Here is a 27,575-nt window from a genome sequence, read left to right as displayed (position 1 = left end):
TGCTGAAGCTGGTACTGCCAGACACGATAGGTCCACAACGGGGGCTCGCACCATCCCAGGGGGCTGCAGAGGTAATTCAAGGCAAGGGCGGGAGGTTCCCGTTTATCCTAATGGGATCTTGGTCTCAAAGAACCCCACCGCAGAGATCGGCGGTGAACACTGAGCCATTTAAGAACAGCAGCTTTAAACCTACCTTCAGGCTTATTGCGTTTATATTACGAAGCTGTAAACGGGAATGAATTTGCTCTCTTGGACCTCTTGCCACCTCCCCTAGCCGCGATCTTGCAAACGCTCCTTGTCGCGGCAGCCGGAGCGACCCCGGCCCTCGCTCGCACCCGCTCGCCCGGGCCAGCTGCAGAGAGGGCGCAAGGCCACGGGGGACCTCGGCCAGGGAGGCGACCACGCACAAACTGGAAGCACCGTCCCAGACTAAACCTAGACCTCCACTCAGCTTCCTTTACGCTTACTGTCACGACTACAGTCGGCCTCTTCTGCCACGTTGCTAATCGTACGGCAGATTGTCAGGCTTTAACTCCTGCGAAGCTTTCGAGGCCAATAAACAGGAAAAACGGACGGTTCAAAATTTGACGCTAACATCTACCGTATCCTTCGCATTCCTTAGGCGAAATGCCTTCAAGAGGCAAGAGGGAAAACGACAGCTACGCACCGGACCACAGAACGAGAAGGCTGCGATCACAAGGAATAAACGTTCGTAACGCTTGACACGGTGGTATCGGGAGCGAAGGCGCCAGGAGCTCTTCGCTCTCCTTTGCCGGCCCCAAAGCGGAAGGGAGACAGGCCCTCCGGCGGGCAGCGATCTTCAGCACTCACGGAGCAAGGTAGGAACCCCTGCTTCAAAGGATGAAACGCGTCTTCTCTTGCTATGATCGACTCCGTTCTCGCCAACGCATCTCAAACCTGGTAACGCCTTGCGCGTAGCGAAGGTCGCTGCTCGGGTGACCTGGCAGACCTCATTCTTGGCAGCGCAGGGGATCGGCGCTTGGGATACGGCATCCGCGGAGCGGGGAACCCGGCGCCCCGCTGTCCAGGCCGGCAAGAGGATCAAGCGACAGCGCAAGACCTTCCTGCTGCCCGCGCACCTCTTCACTCCTGCAGCCCTCGCTCCCCAGCGTCAGGGGATTAGGACACCCAGCACGTTACGCACGTGGAAGATGTGTCGTCATTATGCTTCACGAGAAGAAAAAGCAGTTATTTGGTTAAGTAGCAGCAGCACTGAGAATACAAGACAGACTGGATTTCCGGTTCCACAGCTTAATCAATAGGCAAAACCATCCCGGCGCCCTCCGGAGCCCTGAAGGAGAGGACAAAAGATCTGAAGAGCCATTTGAATTAAGCAGGTACCAGGGAAGCCTGCGTAGGACTAGAGGAATGGTGGGGACCTGCTAGGTCAGCGTGTCCGGTCCTCCTCCATTAAAAACGCCACCTCGGGGCAGGTCTTTCAAGCGTTTCATTCAACCAGGAGCACGAGCAGGAGCAATTGTCCCAGCGAGCGCAGCAAGCCAGCGGGAAAGCACGGATTGCGGAAACCCTATTGGGCCTCGAATGCTCCGTCTGATCTTTTTCACATTAAGCTTTTATAACCTAAAATATCATTTTTCCAAAGATCACCGAGTGCACTGTAAAGGGTCTTCCCTTATCTGCATTACTTTGATATCTCCCGCCTCGCCGGCTAACAAGCTTAGGCTTTGTATTTACTTCACCGCAGCTAAGACGCAGCCCCAAATTAGACCAATATCATATCAATGTTTTTCAGCCAATCCACAACTCTGAGAGAAAACAGACTCCAGACAAACCGGCATGAGTTTTGTACAAAAACCACTTTTCTTTTTTTTATTTCACAAAATTGGGTGGCTGTGTCGCAGGAATAAAACCGGCCCTATACACAGGATCAGATGAAAAAGTCAGCACATGTATTATTTATACAGAAACACAACAGTGTCAAGAATTCAGGTACTCTGTAGGATCATCACTAGTACAGTAAAAAATAGTCTCCATCTGGATCCTTTACATTTGAAGTTGATCACACTAAAAACAACCTGAGGTTATTCTAAACCGGACTACGGTCTGAACCCAAATTCCATGCTCACCCCAAAGGCCCCGGAGGGAAAGGGAACACTGGGCATGAATTCCTTGTGAAAGGTGGAAGGCAGGCAGGCCCCGACCGTTCTCTGCTAGGCACTGTGGATTCTTAGAGCTCGACAGTGGAAAGCGTTATTCCTATGCACTGGAAGCAACGAGGCCGTAGACAACTGTCTGAGCACGTAGCTGCTGCGCAGACAGCCCCGAAACGGTCACTCCGCACACATGCGCTCTCAGGACCTGGAAAGTTCAACCGTTACCATGGAGGAGTCAAACACCTGAGCGCTCTTCAAAGCAAATCCTTTTTTTTTTTTCTTTTTTTAAGCCTTATTGTAAGTGGTTCTGCGGGTTTCAGGTTATTTGGGAGAAATCTCCCCGGTCAAGCTTTAGAACACCACCTTGCACTCAGTCACTCAAAGCCACCCTTTAAAGGAGCGAGCGGTCTTCAGAGCTTTGGCAAGGAAACGCGCCAAACCCTCTTCTCCTAGGAAGGAGGCAGAGGATCTGAACCGTACAGCCGGCAAAGGATGCTTTCGCAGCCACTGATGACTAGCAAGCGAAGCAGTTTTTGGCAGACCGAACGTGTCCGTGTCAGCAGTACTGCACCGGCGGTCTCAAAGAGCGCTGCTGGATTTGCCCGCTGAACCCGTTCCCTCACCCGCCGACCCCCCAGATAAATGGGCTGACGGAGGTCAGTGAGTGGAAGGTGATGTGTGGATTGAGGAGCTCTCCCACCTCCGATTCCAGAAGAAGCGTACCGCGTTCACTGAATCCTGCCCACCTCGGCTGTCTGCAGGAGGTAGTTCTGGCATTCACACCCCAGCCATCCCAACCCAATCCCGTATGCTAGCACTTCATCGCTATCTACTTTTTTTTTGTTCATTTTTAAAAAGTAAAAAGTATATGCTCCAAAAAGAGGGACTAAAAATCATGTTTTTTTTTTTTTTCTTCCTCAGTTGGCTACTGTACCAAACTACTCAGAGGGAAGGTTCAACTACCACCTTCAAAGGCAAAAAAAAAAATAAAGTAAAAACCGGAGCAAGAAAACTCCTACCATTGAGTGGTTTTATTCCAATTGATTCACTCCTGGCTTCATTCGCACTGGATCAATATTTTCTTTAATAAGTTAGTGAGGCAGCCCCAGGACTCAGCTACTGTCCTTAACGATCAGATATCTGCAATGAGTATAGCTGGCATTCCTGCACCTTCTGCGCTATAACATGCCCTTATTTTCCTTTTTCTGCCCCAAATCGCTGGTTTGGCATCCGATCTTGATGCTTTGCTCGCTCTACCTGGAGAACCCAAAACACTAAATCACAGGTGGAGAGGGCATCTGCTACATCGTAAAAGCTCAGTTAATGCCTCCAGCTTAAAAGCTTTTTTACCCTCCCCAGGAGAACCCAAAGCTCAAAACACCAAGATGAAAGAAAACCAGAGTCAAGCACGCTCTGAAAGGCAAGTGGACCAGAGCGTAAAGGACTTCCTGCCAGCAACATGGAGGCGTTACTGGCACCTTTGATCCAAAGACTTCCCAAAGGAATGCCAGGTACTGCCAGGCTAAGAGCAGTGGGGAGAAGGGGGGAAAAAAAGACGCTGTGCATGTGCTTGTATATGTGTATGTATATGCACACACACACGGCAGGGGCAGGCCAACAGGAGGTGAAAACCTCCCAAGGGAACAGAAGGTAACTGAGGAATTCATTTTTTGGTCACCACTATGTTGCTGTAGAAGTTCCTTCTTTCTTGACCACTTAGGGAGCTGCTGAGGCCGGCGGGGCTCCTGCTGGAGGTGGGGTCACCCCTTCTGCTGGTGGAGGCGGCTGCGCAGGAGGGGGATCTGCAAGAACAACAGAGGGAAGCACTGAGCAGAAGCAGGAGAGGCTGAACGCGGTAAAGGAATCCAATGCAAGACTGTCCATACAGCACGGGATACACGGCTGTCCGAGGGGGAAGCAGGAAGGACCTGTCACTTGGGTTATTTCAGGCTAGCCCCAGAAACGGCCATCACTGTGGCCTCCCCTTCTCTAAAGCAGAGGCATCCGTAGATGTAGCAAGTAGGAGGAAAGAAATGAGGGATAAAAAAAGGGCCAGCTTTCATGTACACAAAGGAGATGTGAATGGAACATGACCAACCTGTTTAGTAGGGGGTGAAAAAGAGAAGTCAAGATAAGGAAAAAGAGCAAGCAGAAATACAGCCTGACAAGATGTTCCCAGTGGTATAGGCTCAAAAAAGGGAAGGAAAACTAAGGAAAGCTAAAGCACCAGAAGAGTAAAGAGGACGTATCTGAACAAAAACAGCATCAGAAAAGGTATTTTATGCTTATGCTAGTTAACCCCAGGGAGCCAGTACTGCTCAACAATTCCCTTTCAGCTGTAGCCCAGATGGGATAGTTTTTCCCAACTATTTTTTCGCAAGAGGTTCTGCCAGTGATTATGATTCCTGCCTGTGCAGTGACAGTTATGTAGATGAACATCTTGGGGGCTAAGACTGCTGCACTGAAGGAGATCAGCAAGACGGGCACATTTATCAAGGAAGTCGTCATTACAAAGCATCTCGCACCAACCATTCCAGCTTTCCTGCTTTCTGGGTCTGGCCACAGAGCGGTGCTCATTCAAGTAGCACCCACACAGCGGGTACTGACTTCAGGCTTTTTGGTCTTTGGGGTTTTTTGGGGGGAGGAGGAGAGCAGGGGACTAGGAGGGGAGGCCTGGCATAAATCAGCTTGCTTCTCAGAGGCGCATGTATGCACATCACATAAGGAACATTCCTATATACCTTTTGCTTCTTTCTAATTAGGACTTCCTCCTCTTAATTTCACAGTGCTAAGTTTTCACTAAGGCATTGTTGAACTGGATTATATTCTGATCTCAACTATTTGAGGATTTAGCTACAGTCAGTTCTTGAACCCCTACGTGCATTACTTCGGATTAAGCTGAGAGAGGTTTTGGACGATGACCACAAAGCCTTAGAGTCACTGTAAATAAAAAAGGGATGTTATAAATAAAACAAAGGACAATAGCATATGTTTGGATGCCTAGAGGGGAGACAAGCACTTAAGGCTTCAAGCACACTTCTGGCATCAATCTTTGGCTGCCAAGATGCACGGATCTTATTTCTACAGTGCATAAAGGGGTTTCAACTACATTGGCTTTTCCAGCAACAAGCCAAGCAACGGAGAAGCCACACTAGGTATATTCAAATCCTTACTGCTGGAGATGCACTTACACATGCCGTTTGGAGCTGCTAGAGGAACGCGAGGTCCAATTAGGTTTCCCGACATCGGTGACATGCCAGGTGGAGGAGGACCGCTACCGGCTGGATGGATGTTGGCTGACACACTTGGCATCATCCGGCCTGGCATGGGCTGGCCAGGTATCATCGAACCTGGCCCTGGCATCTGACCTGCAAGAGCATTAAAAAGACACGGTAATGAGACACACTTGAAACACAAGCGATCAGAAGAAAAAAAACAAAAAAACCCAGAGTCTAGCTGTTCTCTGAGCAGTGAGAAAAAAAATGACAGTTCTGTAACAGAGCCAGCTCCGTACAGGCTCCAAATGCCACCTGAGTCTACCCCAAAGGAAAAGCTTTTTCATCCCCAATGTCAACACATTTCCTTTCAAGAACAACCTCTGGGCACTTGTAATTTCAAAAATACCAGCACAATAAGCAACTGGGAGATCCCACTCAAAGTCAAAACTCACCTTCTAATGAAGCCTTAGTAAAGGGACCCATGTTAGCAATCTAAACGAAGCTGCGGGAAACAAACTGCCCTGGAAGAACACGGACACGTAACAGAGCATTCAAAGAGCAGGCACAAAGCCTGATGGATTAATTTAATGGGAGAACTGAAATCATACAGCTAAAAATTAGACTACACAGATATTTCCCCTATTAAAAAAAAATCTGATGTGAGGGAGGATTCCAATAAGTCTTCCTTACACATCCACTTTGTAAAAGTCCTTTGTGTTTTAGCAGCATAAAGGAACTGTTCGAATTGCACAGTTTTGGACACGTACAAAATTGCTGATTGATGTTTTAAAACCTCATTTGAAGAGATTATTTTGCATAATCCAATTACATTTACAAGAATCCCTGCGTGCACACACATACGTAAAGGTACAGTATTTTAGTTAGGAAAGTGGCTATTAGGCATGGACTGTAACAGCTTGCTTTAGAAAACCTCATTCCACCTCAAACCCCAGGCAATTACGTGAAATGAAGCGTGATGACAGAAGCCTCAAACAGAAAAGGGTCTGACAACGTCCATGAAGAGCATCACAGCCACACTGGCGGTTCGAGCCAAGAAAGGGCAAGCTCTGCATTTGGGACTGAGTCAATACTTCAGCACAAACACTATTAGCTCTTATTTATGCTCAGCTTTTGAGTAGGAGCTTTCAGGGAGTTTTTATTGACGTGTTACTTCCATTTCTGGAATTTTGAAGGCTGCCAGGAACCTGAACGCTGGCAGCAGCCTGGCAGCGCTGCTCGCCCTTTAGGAAACCGCGCTAGCTCACAAGCTATCAACCGAGACAGGTAGGTGACAGCTCTTAACACGCATCCTCTGCTCGGAGGTAGGGCTGTCTGGGCCCAGAAGCCTAAGCAAGTTAGTACAGCCTCAATGGGTATGAGACACAGCAGCCTGAGATACAGCTTAGGCAAGGAGGAAATAGTGGGTTGATCTAAGTCTTTATGATGGGGAATTAATGACCTGGAAAAGTAATGATCTGCACTTACAAGAAAAACCAACCTCTGGTTACCCAAAGTAACCCCTGCTCTTTGGAACCATGCGTGGTCATGTTGATAGGACTGGGCACCTCTAGCGCTGAGCTGCAAAGCTCCCCAGAAACGCTGCCCGCAGCGGAGAGCCTGCACAGACACCCCTGCCTGCAGGCTGCGTCCTGTGCTCTCACAGAGGTGGAGTCCGTCAGCCACCCACCCCAAATCCTTGTCCGTCACTGTCCTTCTGCAGAGAGAGGGAGGATGGGGGCCTGAAGAACACTCCAAGCATGCAAGAATAACTCTTCAACATGAGTTATAAGGGAAAAAAAGCCACAAAACCAAGATGAACAGCTTGCTCCTTCTCAGCATTTGGTGCCTGGGCCAACTGTGCAAGTGTCACTTGCTCAGCCACTTCCCTCCAGAATACGCATGTTTTAACTATATAAAGCACTTGGTGGCTGGTGTCCAGTTTAAAGCACCCTGGAACTACAGGCAATAACTTGCTCTTTGAAGAAGACCAACAAGACAGCCTTGCAAAAGGGCAAAGCGGGATCATAGGTGTCCCTCATCCTGAGCCAGTAACAATCCCAGCGCAAAGGAACCCAGCACTCCCAGCAGCCTGGCTCCACGCAGCCCTACAGCTCTGCGGCAGAGGGGCTGAGCAACCTCAACAGCCATTCACATGGACACCTGGAGAACTGGACTCCGAGAACATAATCTTGGAGCTCCTAGTCACGCAAGCGAGAGGCCCATGGGCAAACCTGACGCTACTCCATCACGGGAGCAAGACTAGCGTATCTATAAGCAGCAGATATGAAGCCCTACAGAAACACCATTTTTCTCACAAACGTTTACACAGGAAAAGAACTTTGTAAATTTATCCCTGGCATACAGTTGCTGATCAGTGGCTGCGAGGCACATCACGGCATTTCCATCACTATATATTAAAGAGCAGCAGCAGTCAACCAGAAAAGCTGCACAGATTTGAGCCGCTAAATCCCTCCTTTGTGATGGTGAATAGGGGTTTCTAAGAACCCCATCTTGGAGCCCTCACTGCTCCAGTCAAGAGCCTAAAGAAGAGACGAAAGGTGGGACTCTTCCTAAGAATATACGTAGCAGGTCTTCATGGGTAACTCAAGGTCTCCAAGCCCAGTACACACCAATAAGAGCTCTAGTGTCTGGTTCTGGTTTCCCCTCTGTCGGCAAGCTGAGCTGGAAGTCCCTTGGAATGGCCCACTCACCTTCCCCTCCTCAGGGGCAAGCAGCCAGCAAGAGCACTAAAGCGTTACCTCCGTCCCAGAATTGCAAAATATTTCAGACTGGAGGGACCTCAGGCGATCTCTTGTCCAACCTCCTGCTCAAAAGCAGAGCTCAAAGTCCTGTGGTGAGACCAGGTTGCTCAGGGCTTCGTCCAGTCAGGCCTTGAAAACCCCCAGGAATGTAAACCCACCCTGGGCAGCCTGTTGCACTGCTTGACTGTCCTCACGGCCTCCTTATATCCAGCTGTGACCTCTCTTGTTCCAGCTTATGGCTCTCATCTCTTGTCCTCCCACTACAAATCACTGAAGAGCCGGGTCTGTCTTCTTGATGACCTCCTCGCAGGTAGTGGGGGGCTGCTGGTAGGTCACCACAAAGCCTCTCTTCTCCAGGCTGAAAAAGCCCAGTTCCCTCAGCCTCTTCTTGAGCAAGTGCTCCAAGCTCCTGACCACCTTAGTGGCCCTCTGCTGAACTCGCTCCAGTTGGTCAATGTCCTCCTCGCACTGGGGGGCCCAGGACTCTAGATGCAGAGCGGGCAGAATCTAGATGGGGAGCGGGCAGAAAGGGCACGGCAGAACAGGGCAGGCAACACGAGAACACTGTCACAGGAAGCTACAGCCAGGCAGAGGCTCAGACTTAAAGACATGATAACCCATTAGTATTAGAAGCGAGTCAAGAACTACAGGATCAGTGCTGTCAGAGACAGGCGGTCGGGTTTGCAAACAGTCCCAGAGCTGCCCATATCCCCAGAGGGGGATAATTCAGCACTGGGCAATGCCTGTTACTAAGGGACATTTTGTAACTGGCTCTGTACTAGCAGTTAACTTCTAGAGAACTTCAGCTTGTAGCTTCAAGCGGGCGAGTACAGCGGGGAGACAAGAAGCGAGTGTCTCTTCTCCCTTTTGCAAGGCTGCTTACGTGCAGAAGCCAAAGTGGGGGTACACGTGAACTCAACCTCTCTCCCTCAGCCTCTGCCGCTCACACGCAGAGACGCAGATCAGCTCTGAAGCACAGCCTGTTTGAGAACACGGCTGCACAAGGTCAGCTGGTCAAGCTCCAGGAGTCGGGATTTTCCTCTGATCTGCATGAGACACGTGGCCTGTGGCACTAAAGTCATAGCACATGAAAAGGAAGCTTGAATTTCAGTTGCTAGAAGTTCTAGTGTGAAATATATATTTAAAAAAAGCATGAAAAAAACCCCACATCACCAGCAATCTAAATCTACACAGAAGAAAATGGGACTGATCTGACCACTTCAGTAACAAGCCTGCTCTCTTCACTTACGAAATGTCCTGGCAACTTCCAACTCAAAGTAGTTACCTTTTAGGAGCAAGTTTTTTTCCTCTGCTCCATTTCTCAGTGCCTTTTCATCTTATACCAAAAAGTCCTCCACAAGTAGCCCGAATCTTCAGTGGTTGCTTCTGCAGACATAGCCCCCGGGACGCAGCACAGCAAAGGCTGGTTTTCTTTCACAGGTAAGGAGGAATTCAAGCATTCTCCTCATTCTCCTGATAGGTTCCATACTCCTGGTAAGTTTGAAATTTCTATTTTTCCTAGTGCACTCAAGATAGTTTTTTTAAAACAGGTAAGTGGACTCAGCACAGACCCTTAGGTATACAATTAATGCCCATCAGGATACTTCAAAAAAAAGTCCATTCTTTTTGTCCAAGTCATTTTAACATGGAGTGAGGGATGAAAGCTTGTTATGGGTCTAAGATAAGAAGAGGTAGGGAAAAAACAAATATGGTAGCATTTGTTTCCTTCACCACAGAATTAGAAATTCTTTGTTGCAGGTTAAAAAAAAAACAACAACAAAAAAGCACTTTCACAGAATTCACAACTATACCAAGGAACTCACTAATACAAACACGCAGAGACTAGCTCCAGCAGTGGCTAGGAATACACTAGCTCAGATATTACGCCATAAGCACTGACTGTCAAAAGCCGGACGGGTGTGATTGTGGAAGGCTTGTTCGGTATTTACCCCATTTCTTATAGGTCTTCCCTAAGTATCTGCTATCTATGAGGTCAGACACGGGCCACGAGGACCTTTGGGTTGACCCAGTATATAGACGCTTGCACAATCTATTCGTGAAAAGTCAAGTTTGCCAGATAACTGAGCAATGGAGCTGGCATACCAAGATTTAACAGCGGAAACCTGTCCAGATCTAGCTTAGCTCATGCAAGCGAGATGAGCACTGGAATCTTTGCTTCCTCTCGTGTCCTCATCCTCACCCCTCCCACAAATGTTGTGCTCTGGAAGGGGATGGCACAAGAACAGCAGGCATGGTGCATCAGGGCAACATTATTACGCTGTTAAGAACTGTGGCTTGAGAAGATCTTATTTTTAATGAACACTTATCTAAAACAAAGAAACCCAAACAACCAAAGAGAGAAACAACCATCACAGCTACAAGCATTCAGAAACGAAGGAAGACCAACAGCAGCAGGCACTGGGCAACTGAAGCTGCTACCAGCAGAGTATTGGCAGATGGTGAAGCTGCACCAAATAAGAGACTGGAGACAAAGCATGGTCCAGAGATGCAGAGGGCTTTGCGACCAAAGGGCAAGATCTTTGCAGGTATGATGGATGTTACTTACCAGCACGGTGAGGGCTGATGGGGAACAAAAAGGTAAAAACGAGCAGGTGAGAGGAGCCTTATCTAGTTCCTGATGATTTAACCGTGACCAAGTTTCAGCAGATCAGGAAAGCTGGCAAGTGACAGATCCCCGGGCTGGGAGCTGCCGCCTGATGCGAGCCCGAGACCCTCCAAGCGTAATTTGGTTATCTCCTTTCTAATGCTACAGGCCTGCAAGAAAAAGATCCTGTCCACACCCCGAGGAAGTGGCCGATACTGAGGAAAACCTCTTCGGAAGCACCCGAAGCTGGATCAGACTTGCTATACACTGAATGGCTTCATGTGAGGTCTTAAGCTCTAACACTGGCCAAGGATTCCTTCAGGGGAAAAAAGACTTTCAGACCTGTAGTAACACAAAGATTAAGTGACCATGTTTGATGTGTTTATAGCAACCACAGTCACAGCTGAAATCACTGTTAAAGACAAATTAAATCACTGTTAAAGACAAATTAAATCAACTTTAAAATAATCTGCTTTTTTATAAATTCAAATTGTGCCATCTCGCCAAATCTCATAGCAATAGCGGGAAGCACTTTATACCTGACTCAAAGAATCTGTAAAATGTTATTCTCCTAATACTCGGAGATTTAAAAATAAGTGTCACTGCAGTTTTTCCAAAGCTACCCATAAGCTGAGAAGCTTCCCTATGTTTGAGAGCAGGGTTGGCTGTCTATTCTTTGACTTTTTGATGTAGTATGCAACAATTTTATCTTAAAATTAGCTTAAGGTACTTGCAGAGGAACAACCCTATCACATAAAAGAACTCCAAAATGCTGAAGTTGAGCAGTAATCAAGCAATACCCAGCCAAAGTGGGATTAAGCACGGGGAAATCAGTAGTACCACTATGGCAAAAATGGAGTGCTATTTCTATAGAGATCATGTTTTTTCATTTTACAAGAGATACAGCTTCAAGACAGTGGCTGAAGCGTAAAATGTGAAAGTGTGACCTACATAAGGGGGAGAGCTTAAAACCAGCAGACGCAGGAAGAGATAAAGCCAAAAGGTTCAACAAAATGAGATTTAGCAGACTGGAGGGGGAAAAAAAAAAAGCCTTTACGTGTTAGATGTTTTTGACATTTTTCTAATGCATGCTCTGAAGCATTCCACTAGTAACAAATGGAAAGCCGCAAATTCCCATTATAATGAAACTTAAGAATTGTTTTTAGAGGCTGTCCAAGGTGTTTATTTGCCTACACTAAATCAGCCTCGACCTCTGTTAAATCGGCCACTCGAGGGGCACTAGAGTGGCACAGCTAAAGTATTTCTGTTTTACTCTAGCAGCCAACAGGGCACAACGCAGAAAGCTTGGTGCTGATTCAAATCCTCCTGATCACCTCGCGCTGGTTCCCGTTTAGCCAAAGAGAAGAGCGGCAGAAGCAGTCAGCGCCAGGTGAGGGGAGCTCCCCTTTTCGGGGCCAGGACTTCAGAAAGGGGCAGAGCAGACGGCACTGCGACGTTCCTCGGATCTCTGCCGGGATGCATCCTTTGAGATCTTGCTCCCTTATTGCTGAGTTGTTTCAAAATTCGGAGATGAGAGCGAGCACACCACCATTTCGGGGAGCAACTGCTAGCTTCACTGCAGAGCAGCTCTGCCCCTTCCTACCCCGACTGGTTTTCCGGAGAGCCGGAAATCTATACTGCTAACCAACCTCCAGACACGTCCTTTCTTCCCGCAGACAATCCCATAGCCAAGAGCTGTGAATAATTAACCACAATAACTCATTTAGCATCAAGTCTCGGGAGGAGGGAGGCAGAATTCCCCCTTCACTTGCATACTGTATTTCTGCCACTTCCCTCTAGCGTAATTCATTCGGCGGCCGAGGGCAGAGGCATCGGCGTGCCGGCGCCCGACACCGCTCCCAACGCCAGGGCGCACCACGCTCGGCCTCGCGGGGACAGGGCTCACCGCTATTTTTCTACGGCAAAGCACGTATGACGCGAGATGCTTTGTCAAGAAGCCGCAAGCCGCTTCACGTGTCACCAGAAAACACAACCGTTACGCGGGGCGGCACCGGCAACCTTCAAATATTAATGCCCCCTCTATAACACGTGCTTGTAAGGAGTCCGGAGCTGCTCAGACTCGCTGGAGAAGCTCTGCGGCTATCAGAAAGGCAGCACAGCGCGACTCATGAAAATGTTATCCAGCACCCTCAGTGCAATCACTGTCCCCTAGCCGACTCTTATTTACTGTTCTAGCTCCAGAAAGCCTTTTGCATGGCCGGGTTTTCAGAGGTGATAACACAGAAGCCAGCTGCTAACGGAAAGAACTTAAAACCTTCTACCTGCCATAATTACCAGCAGGGCAAAAAGATGCATATGCAGAAATTCTCCCTTTCACAGCTGTATGAACAGCCTTCAGCAGGAAAACCACACTAAAGAAACTGAAGTTAATGCTTATATTCTGTCAAAACGCAATTAACCCAACCACCTTTCCACGGCAGTCAAAAATACGCAAAATAGTCCCCAGTCTGCATTTAACAATGTTTGTGTATCACCACCCTAACGCTCGGCAAACCCACAATTACGCACGTATTATGACATTAAGGATGAATACCACAAAACCATTTGCCACTCATTACTTTGCATTCCTCTTTTTGTGAGGACTCCCTGCAAGCTTCCTGCCAGCAAGTTCATTACCTACCGCGGCTAAAAAGAAAGCACTGACAGTTCTTGGGAAATATTTACTGGAAGGATATAAATTCAAAATCCTCATCTACACAAAAAGAAAAAATCCTGGAATTGCGATCAGTCCAATAGGAAAGAGTAAAGAGTATCAGGTAGCTCAATTTAAAAACACAGATTTAAAATAATGGATAATGTGCAACTTGCACTTAAAAAGCAACAAGCCAAAAATTATTAACAGAACATTCTTTTGAAAGTTTCAACTATCAGAAAACTGCAAAATTCATTGCAGGAAAAAAAATAAAAATAAATCGACGTTACTCAGCTGGCTGCAGGGGAAGGCGCACATCCTTACCTCCTACTTCTGCTTCTGGATTGATTCAGAAGCGACATCTACTAGCTGAAAATCCCACTTTGAACAGAGAAGTCAGGGACAGCTATTAATACATATCTCTTGCCCTTCCTCCAAGGATTTCAAAATGTTTCTCATACTAGGCACTACGAGTATCACCTGTGTGAGGCACTTCTGGTTACCCACGAAATGCCGAGAAATCAGTAACGTGCTTCAAACAATACAACCAGCAGTAAAGCTGGTAACAGACAGAAACTGGGAATTTTACTTTCTATTCCCATTACAAGGTTCAGCTTTTCACAATGAAATTGGAATCTAACCGTATTTTTCTGATTTAAACGTCTTAATTCCAGGAGGAAGGAGAGAACAGAATAAGTTCAGTCAAAATAAAATTAAGAGTTGTTGTGAAGCTGAACATGGGAGATGCGAGCTATTAGCAGGACTTATCCAAAACGGGTGCCTGGGCCTGAGAACAGCAACGCACCTTCGGTCACCAAGATGCCCGGAATCTCGCCGCATCCACGCACCGAGAGACGAAACCAAAGGCAGCCGACGATGGGAACACGCAAAAACCAACTCGAACCCCAGGCTTACAGCGAGCGAAAAAGCTCAAGGCTCTGGAAAGCAGCCTCGCTGCCTGCAACTCGCACGCGGTCTGCTTTCGGATGTCTAACTCGGAGGGGAATTTCCCAGTAGCTCGTCTTTGTGGAAGGGGCTGGCTGAGGGGTCTCGATTTCCCGCGGGGTCTCCCCTCGCTCGCTGAGCCCGCCTGCGCTGACGGCCAGCCTCTGGACGAGCTTCAGCTCTTCAGCGCGTCCCAGAAATTCTGCCCTCCAGCAGAACCAGACACGCTTGGCCACGCTGATGAAAAGCAGTTCGCTGAAAACACTAACCTTGATTGCAGACGGTTCACCAGCGGTTTCCGAAGACTGACATCTAAGCCACCGAACTTTCTGGGGAAAAGCTGCCCCATTAACTTTTAATTAAGAGATTTGGCTCAGCTGCTCTGCCTGAGAGCAAAAAATTGCTTTCCACAAGTCTGTTTATTTGTTCTTCTGAATATCAGTGAGCATCGCTTTAAAGCTTTCTACCTTTTATTACCATTAGTTCAAAACAAGCCCACCTAAGCTTCCTCTCTGTTCATTATCAAAGCTGGCAATGCATTTTCCTTACACTTGCATCAGAGCAACTGGTTGGAGAGACGGAGATGGAGCACAGTTCAGAATCACTCTCACTGAAACATGAGCAGACTTGACAAACTGGTAAAATCTGAGCTGTGACACAGGTCAGGAGCAGGAGAGGAACAACTGTAATACAAGCTGGCCTGAAACACCTGCTACTGTCCATGTCCAGGTGCCACTTTGAATGTCCACCCTCAAATTCAGGATTCTGTCTGACTTGATAGATTTCTCTTTAAAACCATGATAATCTGTTGGCTAATCAGAATCTCTCTGTTCTGATTTTGACTTGTCCAGAACTGCCTGCGTTGATCATCTTGTGCTGATTTACAAAGGCAGTGAGAGCAACTGCAATATTTAACTGTTTCTGTTCAGCCACTTCATATTCTCAGCGAGTTTAATATTGACCCGAGAGCCCTGCGAATCCTTTCTGGAGAGGTATTTTAGAAGCAGTGCACAAAACACCAGGACAGAGCTTTGGCTTTAGCCAAAACGTTCGGGGGTAGAAGCGATATCATCCCATCTCACCCACTCCTCCTCCTGCTAAGGCATTCAGGAGCTGAGTAACAGGTGTACTGTGAATCCTCCCCTCCCAAAAGCAGAGCAGGAAACTATTGCTCTTGACAAAGGCAAATAAATAAATAAATAAATAAATAAAAATTCAGGGTCACCTTCATACTTCAAGTCAATGCACTAGGGATGGACCTGGATAGAAAGGAGCAAGACTTCCTCTCGTCGGTTTAAATTAGACCAGGATTCAGCAGGTGAGCAGTCACATCATCCTGCTGTAACCAGGCTGCACAGGGGCTAACCCCGAAAATCAGCGTTCCCAGGGCACAGTCGGAGGGAACAACCCTCTGCAGGCGGCTCTTCTGCTGAGCGACGGGAGGCATCGGCCCTGGTCCTGTCCGGGATGGAGCTCCACCCGGGCAAAGGAAGAAAACACACTGTATTCTAGCCTGGGGCTGGTGGCCTTTTTACCAGCTACCCTCTGAATGCAGAAAAGCTGTAAGCAGTTATTTCTTTTTCTTCCATTTATAAGGGCCTTCCAGATCTTCCCATTACTTTGTTTCCTACCATCTCTTCAGTCTTCGTCAATCACTAGACGTTCCACCATTTCACTCAGCATCTTGTTCATGGTCTATTGAATCAACGGTTACACTTTTAATCATTATTAAGATCAGAAAACTGACTGAAAACCTAGATAAGGTCCAGAGTTAAAATGATGCAGCTAAACAGGAAACTACAAATGGCTAATTCCATCTACAGCTTCCCCTCAGGGCCTTGCTGCTTCGGTTCCATGCACGGTTATATTTTGAGAACTTGACCACTGGTGGTTCTCAGTCACTGCTAAATTGTTCTGGGATTTTTCTCTAATGCAAACTGAATGGGTCAGATCTTCCTGCAGAGCCCTGTTAGATGGGCCAGCAAGCAGTGACTTGTCTATCAATCTCCAATAGTTTCTTTATACCTAAAAGAGTAATTACTCTTCCAAGTTATCATCACTGAAGTTTCTTGATCTTGGTCACCCTAGGGAAGGCAGGTTGTATTACTGGACAGAAGCAGAGAACCAAGGTAAGGAAACTGTTCGTTCTTCTTAGGAAAGCATGTCAAATTCCACACTGGTAAAAGCAGTATATTAACAGCCCTTAAGCTTGAGGTTCATCTACAGGACTACCAGCAGCAAAAACCAGTTTACAGAATTCTTCTGCAAGTGCATCTTGGCGCTCTCTAGCAGGGATTACCTCTGCTAGGCGAAATTCATCTATGCAAACCCTCCAATTTTTGGCACCTCTGCCAAGATTGCCAAAGACTGGTGTGCAGGTATGCAATGATGTAACCGATGGCACAGAGGAGTGGGCCATCACGTTCAGCTCACCGGTTTGTTTCAAAGGATCACAAATCAGCAACCGAGTAGAAGTTGCTCCTGATCTATGTATGAATGGGTGACTCTTAAAAGATTTACTATTAATTCAAGACTTACAAATCCCCAAAATTCCTAGAGAAATTGCAGTGTATGCGCAGGTAAGGAAAGATCCATACAATACGACACTGGGAAAAGAATATATCACCAAAGTCTCCGCTGAGCCAGCAGAGTCCTGGTTAATGACCAAATGACACACGCAGGCAAGGCCAAGACAGTAACTGTGGGACATCTGGCAATGATGTCAACGGAACCCTAAAAATGGCAGAACCAACCACCAAGGCAGCTGCTGCTGTTTCATGCACAGAAACAAATTTATTGCAACTGTGTAACAGCTCTTCTGTCATAAAAAAATAACGGATGCAATCCATTAACCCATGTTACAGAGCACAGAAATGACTGCTAGAACCACCCATTTTCTAATTTTGGAGCTAATGACTGGCTGTGGAGTTTAGGCATGTTGCTTAGAAATGTACAGTTGGAGGTGAGTAGAGTTTCTTCCTATAGCAAGTAGTTATTTCACAAACCCCTTATTTATTGAACTCCAAATTCCATCACTTACAACCCCTTTTTGCAACGCCCAGGTTCAAGAATTCTCTAGAAATATTCTCTGATAGCTCAGTTTGTCTCCACTGTTGCTCTACGCTATTCCATCTTACCTCAAATACTTCACTTTCTGGAGATTTTTGTCAGGATTTGTCCATAGAAAACAGTTGTATGCACTCCACATTCATTTTTAAGGCTAGCCAATTCAAGCTCCACTCAAAAATCATCCCACGGCACTGCACATTTGTTTTGAATACTGTAACCAAACCTGCACACCACAGCTTCAGGCATCTCATCTGTACCTTGTACAATGACAACACCTTCAATGCCCTATCTTCTTTAATTCACTTGCCTAATTCATCCTAGAATCGCACTGGTCTTTCAGTCACATCACATAGATGATTAAGTCATCCTGTGATCAATAACACAACTCTCTTACTCCTCCTTTCTTCCAACTGATCAGTCCCCTCAAACTACAGCTGAGGGGACTCTTCCACTCCAAAGCATGTTCTTTGGCTTGGAAATCTTGTATTTCAACACGTTTCTAATTCTTATGATATCCTTCCTCTTTCCTGGTTGGATCTGCTACTGATAATGACTTCCAACTTTGACTAACCAAATTTTATCAGTACAGAACTGCTTTTGGTGACAAAGTCACTAAAGAAGATAAGATCAGTCTCAAAACCAATCCCTGAGGTACATCACCTTTGAGACTGAAAGGGTCCACCTACTCAAAAACGTCTTAGTCTCTTCTTAAGCCATTTTGCTTGCTGTTCATGGATTTGTTTTCATTAAAAAAAAAGAGAAATGAAAATGGAGCATCCTCTAGGGATACCTCAAATTTAGTTATTCTGTTAGTCTTGTAAAATCACTCGTTGTCCACAGTTCAAGCCGAGATCACTCCAATTAGGAAAGTGACTCCTCATATCCTGTGAAATACTCCAAGGAAATAAACACATAGGATGTAATGATTTATTTCTGTATTTGAATTTATTTCTCTAATGTCAAAGAAACTGGGTTACAGAATTCCTTTCTGGCTGTGGTAAAGTCTCATCTGAAACATTTGTAGGAGACGTTAGCTAGAGATGATCCACTATGAAGAAGTTTTAGCATGTAACTGGCTGCAAGAGTCATCTGATTCTCAGATAACTCCTTAATATGAAGTCCTAAAGTTTTATCCCCGGGGGGGGAATAAAGAAGAGCTGCACCTCTCTAAAAGCAAGTACCAATATTATACTTAGATGAGAAGTCCTCCATCATAGGCAAAGCAATAGAATCCTTGGGATTAAAACTGATCTATTCAATCTAATTCTGACCAATTTAACAAACAGGCCAAGCATATCCTACAGGTCCTCAGCTGATCTCGATGCCTACTAGCAGTCTTGGGCCAAGTTCCCTAAGAGCACTAGTAAAAGATGCCTTCATCTGCTTGGATTACAACCACATCTTTAGTGACTGCTCTGAAAATAAGCAGGGGAACATAGAGAGCAGCTTAGCTTAGGAAATACGAAGAGTCCCAGCTTTTCTGTTCAGTAAAACACCCACATGCCAAAGGATACCAAAGCAGTGTTGGCTGCACGCAAATGTCTGCTTCACTCAAAGGAAGAAAAAAAAAACACAAAAAACATAACAGCTGGAAAACAGCATTACTGGTAAAGCTAAATAGAGATGATAGACTCTTTTTTGGGGAAGAGGTGTATCTTCCCACAGAGTACCTACTATGGGGGACAATCATTGTCACTACCCTGCTAACAATGAACTGAAAACATCCATATCAAACTGCAGAAATTTGGAAAATAGAAGGGTATGACTAGATCTGGAGAGCTTCCCAGACAGAAGAGTTACTCTACAACGCCACCACAGAACCTTGAAGAGCAAACGTATCAAAGCCCTCAGCGTCAAGCCATGGCTGAAAAGTCAGCAAAGATCCAAATGGGCGAATGCCAGCTACCAAAAGTCTCTAAGGTGGGGGGGAGGAAGAAAAAACAGGATACAGGTTGAGTGGTATTTATCATAGATTTAACATGACCATGATGATGCAACAGTGAGGGAGCTTTTTAAAGTATACCTAACCTATAGGATGCATGCGAATGTGAAAGGCAATTGCGGACTTTGGCATTCCGGTAAGACTCCTGGCGATCGTAGCTTCGTGCCTGTCAAGTGCTCTGTCTCGTTGCAACAGATTGAAGCTGCTATGATGTATTCATTTGTGAGGGAAGGGAAGTCAAACAGTGAGCAACTTAACCTGCTGAGACAGCAAGTCAGGTCAAGTTGAGAGTTGTGGTCTCTGGGGACCGAAGAATCCCCACGTTACTATATACACACACCTAGGATGAGCTCAGAGCTTAAGCTCTGAACACTTCTGAAGGACAGCGAACTTGTTCTCTTCCCCTCCCTACCCTCTAACTAAACAACACCCTCTACTGCCCACAGATCACTTGGAAGCTGAGGAGCTTTTGCTACTGAAATTGAGGACTCCCAAGCATTTCTAACAAACTTCGGGACTGCCACTGAAGAGCGAGGAAAATGCACGTCTTGCTTTCTGGGAAAGATCAGGCAGGAACATGGTAGACGGAGGCTTTTGCCTTTGAATTCTCAGTCTCTTAAGAGGCCTCTGAAGTTTCACCTTCACAAAAACGTCCAGCCCAAGGAGCTGTCAGACTAGCTAAGGGGCAAGATGCACCCACGGCCGCCTCTGCGTGATGAGAGGCAGCACCAGACGCTTCGCCGTCAGGCGGAGCTGGAAGCGCTGCTCCCCGTCCATCTGCGTGCCACGCTCTAACAGCGGGGAGTACGACGAGTGGAAATCGATCTATTGACTAACCTTAATCTAATTCGAAAGAGATGTACCAGCTAATTAACACGGTGTCACACTCCATGTAATACACACTGGCAGGGATCCGTGGGGATACGGACAGCCTGGGTGGTTGTGGTGGGCCAGAAGTAATAAGGTATTATGGGAACAGAGGATGGGAACATGTAAGAAATGAACCCCTATTAGTCCGCCAGTGCATACAACAGTGCATTTAATCTTGTTACGTTTTCAGCCTCGATAGCAGCTTGTAACTAAGAGCTAGTCTAATGATATGCAATATGGTATTTTCCCCTTTAATCTGTTTGGGATTTGCCATTTTTCCATTTCATGTTCGTGTTTCTTCATTCTACTGCTAGGGGACAGATCTGACTTGTTAATACAGTAAACAAAACCCAAATCAAGCTGCAATATTATTATACTGTGTTACAAAACACAGTATACTTGACAACATTCCCTATAACAGTTCTTTTTCTACACTTTCAACATTAACATTTTGACCACAAGTGTGCAGCAAACCCAGGAACTCACTGACCCCGATCCTTTGGAAAGACAGCTAGCTTAAGCTTCTAGATCACAACACGACTAACTCTTATTTTCCTCTCCGATGGGCATTACTCTGCATCCGTTGATCGAATCATGTGTTATTACTGTGAAGATTCACACAGTTGGATTAGATGCCTGACATTTTCACGGTCATCTGCAAATCCTGCTAGTTCACTAGGAGCTTCTGCTCTTTTCCAAACGTTACACATTCAACATGGAGCTTTTGCAAACTGCCCTTCCCTCAAGCTTTCATCAAGATAAAAATTCAGTCTACTGAATGCTTTGGGTTGTCGTTTCCATTTTTGATCATGATGCCCAAAGTTTTCAGCTTCTTCAGCAGTAGCTTATATGAGACCTTTCAAAAGATTTTCAGCTAATAACCAATTAGGTCATCTTCTAGACTTGTTTTTGGTCAAGTAGCTGAATATTGATAAAAACTAGTGTCTGTTGCTGCAACAGCTGGCCAGACAATCATGGTCATTACAATCCAGGTGATGCTATTCTATTTTAAATTGTCATTTTAATTACATTTAGCAGGTATAACAAAGCCTTTAAGTGTAATCCCCATAAGCATCTTCACAGCAAAAGAACCGCATTTGCTAGTCACAATCCCTTCTAGCAGTAAAATGGTTTTAAGGTGAGCCTGCAAACGTTGTTAGCAACTTGGTTACTTAACAGTAGGGTTGGTAGTTTTCCCTTGAAATACAAGTAGTTGTTCTGAATAAACAGCAGAAACATTTTTTATTCCTAGGGGATGTTCTTCCTCCGGAGGTGGGACACAGTCATGTGGCCACCAAATGTCTCAACAGGACAAGTCCCTGAGCAACCTGATCGAACTGGACTTGATCTGAGCTGGAGGCTGGACTGGAGACTTTCAGAGGTCCCTTCTGACCAACACAGCTCTCAGATTCCCACCTGGCACCAAGCACAACTGAAGGGCAGAGCGCCAGACAGAGAAGCCCCAAATAGGGCAGGGGGGCATGCTAGAATTCGGTCTGCCAAAGGAAATTGTTAAGGGAGCTTCCTACTTCTTGTTCTTGTCCTTTCACTCGAGTTTTTTACCACGACATTAGTTGTGTCAAGCACTGGAGAAATTAAGTGAATTATTGCTGTTGCAGGAGCAGAGACCACTCAGACGATTAAAAAAAAAAAAAAGTCTAAGGAAATACAAACAAGCTAAAAATCTATTTTGAAAATGATACTGTCGGGACTCTGCTTTCTGCTTCAGAGCCCAGTGGCACCTTATGTTTATCCAGAATGCATGACTTACTGAACTGCAGATTTTGCTCTAATATCTTTTGACAATTTTTAAGAAATACCTCTCATAACATTAGAAAACAACTGTCAGGTGAAGACAATCTCCCTAGCATTTTTAGCAGTAAAGACTAATACAAACAAGTCTTTAAATTTCTTACTGTTATCTCCCTTTGGGAGATCCTTTAACATGAACAGGATCAGACAATTTTTCAAGAGTTTTATGCTTTTAAAGAGTTTCTGCTTTTCTGCTTCTCCTTTTTTCCCTTCTCCTCCCCTTCCTTTCACTTATTCTCTCTGCAGAATTCATGATTATTTCTGTTTTTTTCTTCCGTATTGTTTGTTGTAGTTTCTTCGCTTTTCTGAATTCACCAACATCCGATTCTGTGTATCTGAAAGATTTCACTTTGGGTCAACTAGCTTTTTATCTTTAGAACATCCTGAATACTACAAGTGTCACTCTTAGAAAGTCCTTATTTTGGGCAATTACCGTGGTACAACCCTGTTTTACAACAATAGCTCAGAGGGAATCAGATTTTAACAGCGTGGAGTATTTTTCTCCATGCAAAGCTGTAAATGTGTCCTGGTCTCCAGTTGTGGGTTGCAATCTCCTACAGAACCTGTTCCTTCTGGGGGCTGGGGAGAAGCTTACTGCTTGAGAAGTGATTTTGGTTCAGCTTCAAAGTTATCTATGCCACTAATATGACAGTTATTCTGATGAAGAAACCACTTATTTTAACTGCAACGGAAGACTAGTAGAGTGCAGAAACTACCTAGATTTATCATTCCACTACTCCTCCATCTTCCCTGTACCAGTAGCTCAACTTTGATGTTATTTTGGAGTCTAAGCTCCTCCTTTCCTTGTTCGCCCCACTTCCAAATCCCATTAATTTCATTTAAACATTAAAAAATATTAAGTAGCCTATGAGCATTCTTCATTGACTTGATCCTCCTTTAGTCTTCAGCTGAAATTGGTTCGCCCCTCTTGTTATTCCAATCATAAGCTTGAAAACACTTCATGTGTCTGAGGCTCTGATTCACTACTAAAGCAACCAAGCCCGAAAAGGATTCCGAAAAACAAAAAAACTACACAAACACACAAAAACTACACAAGCTTGCTTATGTCCACCTAGTAATTTTCTTTTCCGGAGATAACTTTTTTTTCCTTATCCTTTTTCCTTGTTTGGCTAGAAATTCTTTTCATCTGAAAGGAGGCAGGAATAAATACAAGTCCGCTGAAGCCCCTCACCTCTCTTAGTGCTCATTTATTAGCTACTGGCTTTCAGAATGGTGGGGAACCACTTTCCTCCGCTGCTTGCTTTCAATCTATCAGGGACCATAACCCTATCTGTTCTGCACAGTGCTCTCCAGGACAGACTAGTTCTACACCGCTAATGCAAACACAAAGCAGAGTTTAGGGGCTTTTTGTTGGTTTTAATTGAGAGAAGTCCTCCTTTGTGCAAAAGGGGAAGCAAACAAGGATACATGCCTTTTATCACCACTTTCAAACTCAGCATAGCTCTGTTCTTCCTCTGGTTAAATCCTATTAATTCTTCCCTCCTTGCTGTGCTTTATTCATTCTTGCTTTGTTGCTCTCGCTGGCTCTTCTCCCCTTTTTGTTGCTCTCACATCATTTCCTATTCTGGGCTTGGAACATCTCTTCCAGGACACCACAGGTTTCTTATTCTTCCCTTCTAATCCCCTTCCCACCAGAACTTCATCCTTGTGCAGTCCTTCCTCTGCCCAGCTTCAGTATCTAGACCTTTTTCAATTCAATTTAACAATGATCTCTCCTTTTCTCATTCTCTATTCTCACTCTGTTCACAGGCATTCTCTGACTGATCACAAGACTTTTTTTGAGACTATGTTCTCTGTGAAGCAAAACTTTACTTCTTATCTACATATATATATATATAAAAATCAGCAACAGGTTCGCATATAAAGTATTTATGGCTCTTTAATGAACATCAACATGCTGGAGGCAGAACAGGAGACAGGCCTTGCTATTTTTGTCTTAGGCAGCAAAATCTCGATTCCTTTTAGTTTTCCTACTTTTGTAATACAGATTTTGACATCGGAAGTTTCAGAGCTATTTCACCTACATAACCGGATGTTGGATTTGCCTGTCCAGCACACCAGGCTATGATGTGTAAAACGCTGAAAAGCAAGCTTACCATCATTTTCTGGCTTTTTGGTAACAGCATTCAGTAAGCCTAAAAGTAACACAATGTAACTTGTGATGCCATGTATTCCAACATAACCATGGACCAACATAGAAACAAGACATGTGCAATCTGGCTTGTTTGCAACAAGTTCCACTCATACATCTGGTACTGGAGCAAAAGCTATGAAATGAAGCTGCAGTACAAGCAAAGCTAATCATCCTAGCACCAAACTGTTCCCATTTCATGAGAAACACCATTAGAAAACACTGCATAACACAGAACACCCCTCACACCTTGTCTAATTTTATCTGGCAACGCCTCTTCCTCTTCTTTTAATCTATTACAAACGGTGATGGCTAACATGAGGGGATTTTCTCCTTCCAGTTCTTACCTGGTTGCGGTGGGTGAGGTGGTGGCATTTGGTGGTGCATCATCGGGTACGGCGGGGGCTGCTGATGAGGCAGTAAGCCTGGATGTGCTGGTGCTCCGAGGGGGTTCATGCCAGGCCCGCTGGAATGCTGGTGAGACTGCTGCGGGTTCTGACTGTGCTGCTGCTCCATTTGCTGGCGAGCCCTTAATTCAGCGTACTTCAGTTGCTCCATGTGGAAATTCTGGCGTTCTGTCAGCAACTGCTGTCTCTGCTGCTCTAACTGTGTCAGAAACGGGGGGGAAAAAAGGTAAGATGAAGATAATAGTTAAAAAGTACACATTTAAAATGATGTTTCTGCAAATAATCACATGGAATCTCGGCTATCCTATTGACACCCGTCTCAATCTGATACGCAAGAGGCTTCAGTAAAGAGAACAGTTCATTTTCTAGCTGGAACAGATGAATTCACCTTATTTTGTCCTAAAGAATGCCTCAGTAAAACAACTACCTCATGACACAAGAACTGGGCACCACATTCAGCCTCAATGCACTTGTAGAAGAAGCTGCCTCCTTCCTTCTGTCATATGGTCCCGCATGTTGGGATGGAGGGAACAGGATGACTAAAGAAATTTTCTAGGGAGAGGCCAAAGCAGAATATGCAGGCAACAGCAGGTGCTCAGTGACCACAGGCAGGATCCTACTCTGTACCTGCATTTTCAAGTGTACGACCCAAACTTCATGGTATCCAGACATCACCGACTTGGGCTACAAATAAGAGTACTGTTAAAAACTCATGCAATTTAAGCCAGCTAACACAAAATAAGTGATTCTCTGTTTAATTATGCAGTCATGTAGTTGGTAAGCAGTGACAAAACGAAAACAAAGGAGCTAAAAAGTTTTATTATTGGACATTAATATGAATGATCACTTTGTCATGGTGAAGGAAGTGTATGCCACTTGGCTTTTATTAAGAAACCACAATCCATTTGTACATCTGTTACTCTTTTAAGCAACTGGACGTACAAATCTGTGTATTTTTTTTTCCCTTCAATTTGCAAATGCTTAATGAGTATTTTAAAACACAGACCATGAAAAGCAGGTTGCCAAGGAGACTTCCACCTTGTGGGAGTTCTCCAAAAATCCCAAAGCTCCCTCAATACTTTGTGTTAGCAATCTGACTGCTGACAAAACATGGATGAAAACAGCATTCTCTTACAGAGCGTGCATTCACCAGCAGAACCAGATACGGAGAGAGCTCATGAATAATGCATAGGCCTTGCTGGGGGCTGTTTTTCAGCGTGTAGGGACTACGGTGCGATTATTCCTGCTGCCATGATTCCTTTGTCCTCCACCAATCCGATACGTTACTGGGAGGAACCGGATACAATGAAGAGATACGTACACCAATGGTGTAACTGTGCATGCATGAGAACAGGTTCAGTAGGTGGCAGGCAGTTCACACAAGAATTACTGCAAATGACCCGAAACAGAGGTTTAATAATGAGAGGTACCGCTACACCATGCTTTCTATGTTGTTTTATATTCCTGCTTCTTTCTGATTCACAAAGTTGGTCAAATTTTTAGGTACGTATTCATGAATACTACCCTCTCGACCATCTTTTTTCAAATTTGCTATAGCATGTTTTTGCGCTGTTGCAAAGTGATTCATAATTAGTAGGGACTATTATGAGCACTTAATGTATCCCCATGCAATAATCATTGTACTACAATTCCATCTTCAGCAAATAATTCCTCCCTATACAGAAACACTGAAGAGCGCATTCATTCATGTGTTATTACAAATTCTGGGTCAAGAAGGCGCCTATCAATAGACTCCCTGGTTACACACAGAGTTGGCAGCACTGAAACTGCTTCAGATTGTAAATTGAAGCAAACGTATTTTGCCTAATACTTAACACTCTCCAGTCTGGAGCACATTTTTTTAAACACAGGACCAACTTACCTTTACTGTAAGAGAGTCAGCATAGGAATAAGGACACGTGCAAAGTGTGCAGTGGCACTAAGGGAATTTTTGGTTTAATTAGTCCACTAAATATCCACAGTGAAAAGGGAAAAAGACTGAATTTTAGCCATCAGAAGCCACGGGGGGGAAAGAAAAAAATCCATATGCACATTCTTAAACGGGAAAATGTCATATGCCTCACAGTGGAAAAAAACCTGCTACTATGAGAGAATGCAGCCCCCAAATAAAGCAGTCTGCAGAGAACCTTCTCAAAATAGTTAGGCCCATTTCTTGAGCTGCCAGTCAGCATCAGAAGCAGGCACCCCACTGAAACGGTCGAGGATGCTGAGCAGTGAAGAAATTCTTGCTGACACTCTGCTACAACAAAAGTCCACACGTTGTCAAACTCTATCAGTGTGATTAATGCCAAGGTGAGGATGGAAGCTCCATTAAATTCACATGGTAGGGCATGGGGAAAAACCCTGGAATCGTGAGTCACTATCTTCTCAACGTATCTACAGTAACAATGTATTGACAAAAATCTGCTAATTCCACAACAGAGAAATGCAAAATTTGCCTGGTGTCCAATAAAAATGAAGTTTCAAGGCATCTTTACAGTAGCTGCAGAGAAACTGCTCCTCCGAAAGCCAGCTGAGCTACACGTGAAAGAACACGCAGCAATAGGTGCCCGAGCCAGGCGCTGACAGGCAGAGGCAGCGTCTCTTCCATATTATACCCTGATTCTAGCTACGCACATGTCTCGAGTGAGATGTCACTAGCAGTGTTACATTATAAACGAAGCCCTGCTTGGGCTGTGCTATATATATTGTTTTAGTGTCACCACCTTTCAGCTGGGTAGACCTCAGTCAAAACCTGTGCCCTGGTTTACTGCTTTACTCGGTTGAAGATGGCAACTAATAACCTTCTCACTTCGCTTGCCCAGATCCTCTTCTCTACCCTCCATATCACTTCACTGCTTTCAGATTTGCTAATTTGGCTTTGTTCTATTTTAATACTTTTCTGCTCCCTAAGAGCAATCATCTTTTCCTCAACTCCTGATATTACTGTGTCCCTCCCTTCTCTTCAAGCTGTTATTTCCCTCTCCAGCTCAGGCAATTTCTTT

At 45.3% G+C, this 27,575-nt stretch overlaps 1 protein-coding gene across 2 annotated transcripts in view; it reads right to left on the bottom strand.

The window, feature by feature from the left end:
• Nucleotides 1-1,819: 1,819 nt before the first annotated feature.
• Nucleotides 1,820-27,575, bottom strand: part of SMARCC1 (SWI/SNF related, matrix associated, actin dependent regulator of chromatin subfamily c member 1) — a 90,066-nt gene continuing 64,310 nt past the window's right edge. The window contains exons 25-27 of one of the 2 annotated variants that reach the window (XM_026089744.1): nt 24,511-24,769; nt 5,327-5,503; nt 1,820-3,937 (exon numbers count right to left, since the gene is read on the bottom strand). In XM_026089744.1, the coding sequence (XP_025945529.1) occupies nt 3,852-3,937; nt 5,327-5,503; nt 24,511-24,769 (522 nt within the window). In that variant the 3' untranslated portion in view covers nt 1,820-3,851. Of the gene's footprint in view, nt 3,938-5,326; nt 5,504-23,919; nt 24,168-24,510; nt 24,770-27,575 lie in introns of those variants that run through there. The other variant, XM_026089745.1, reaches the window with a different exon arrangement.

The sequence above is a fragment of the Apteryx rowi genome, unplaced genomic scaffold, assembly GCF_003343035.1.
Source record: "Apteryx rowi isolate R43461 unplaced genomic scaffold, aptRow1 scaffold_83, whole genome shotgun sequence".
NCBI classification, from domain to species: domain Eukaryota; kingdom Metazoa; phylum Chordata; class Aves; order Apterygiformes; family Apterygidae; genus Apteryx; species Apteryx rowi.
The sequence above is the reverse complement of the archived record's forward strand: the minus strand, read 5'-3'. Positions and strand labels throughout refer to the sequence as shown.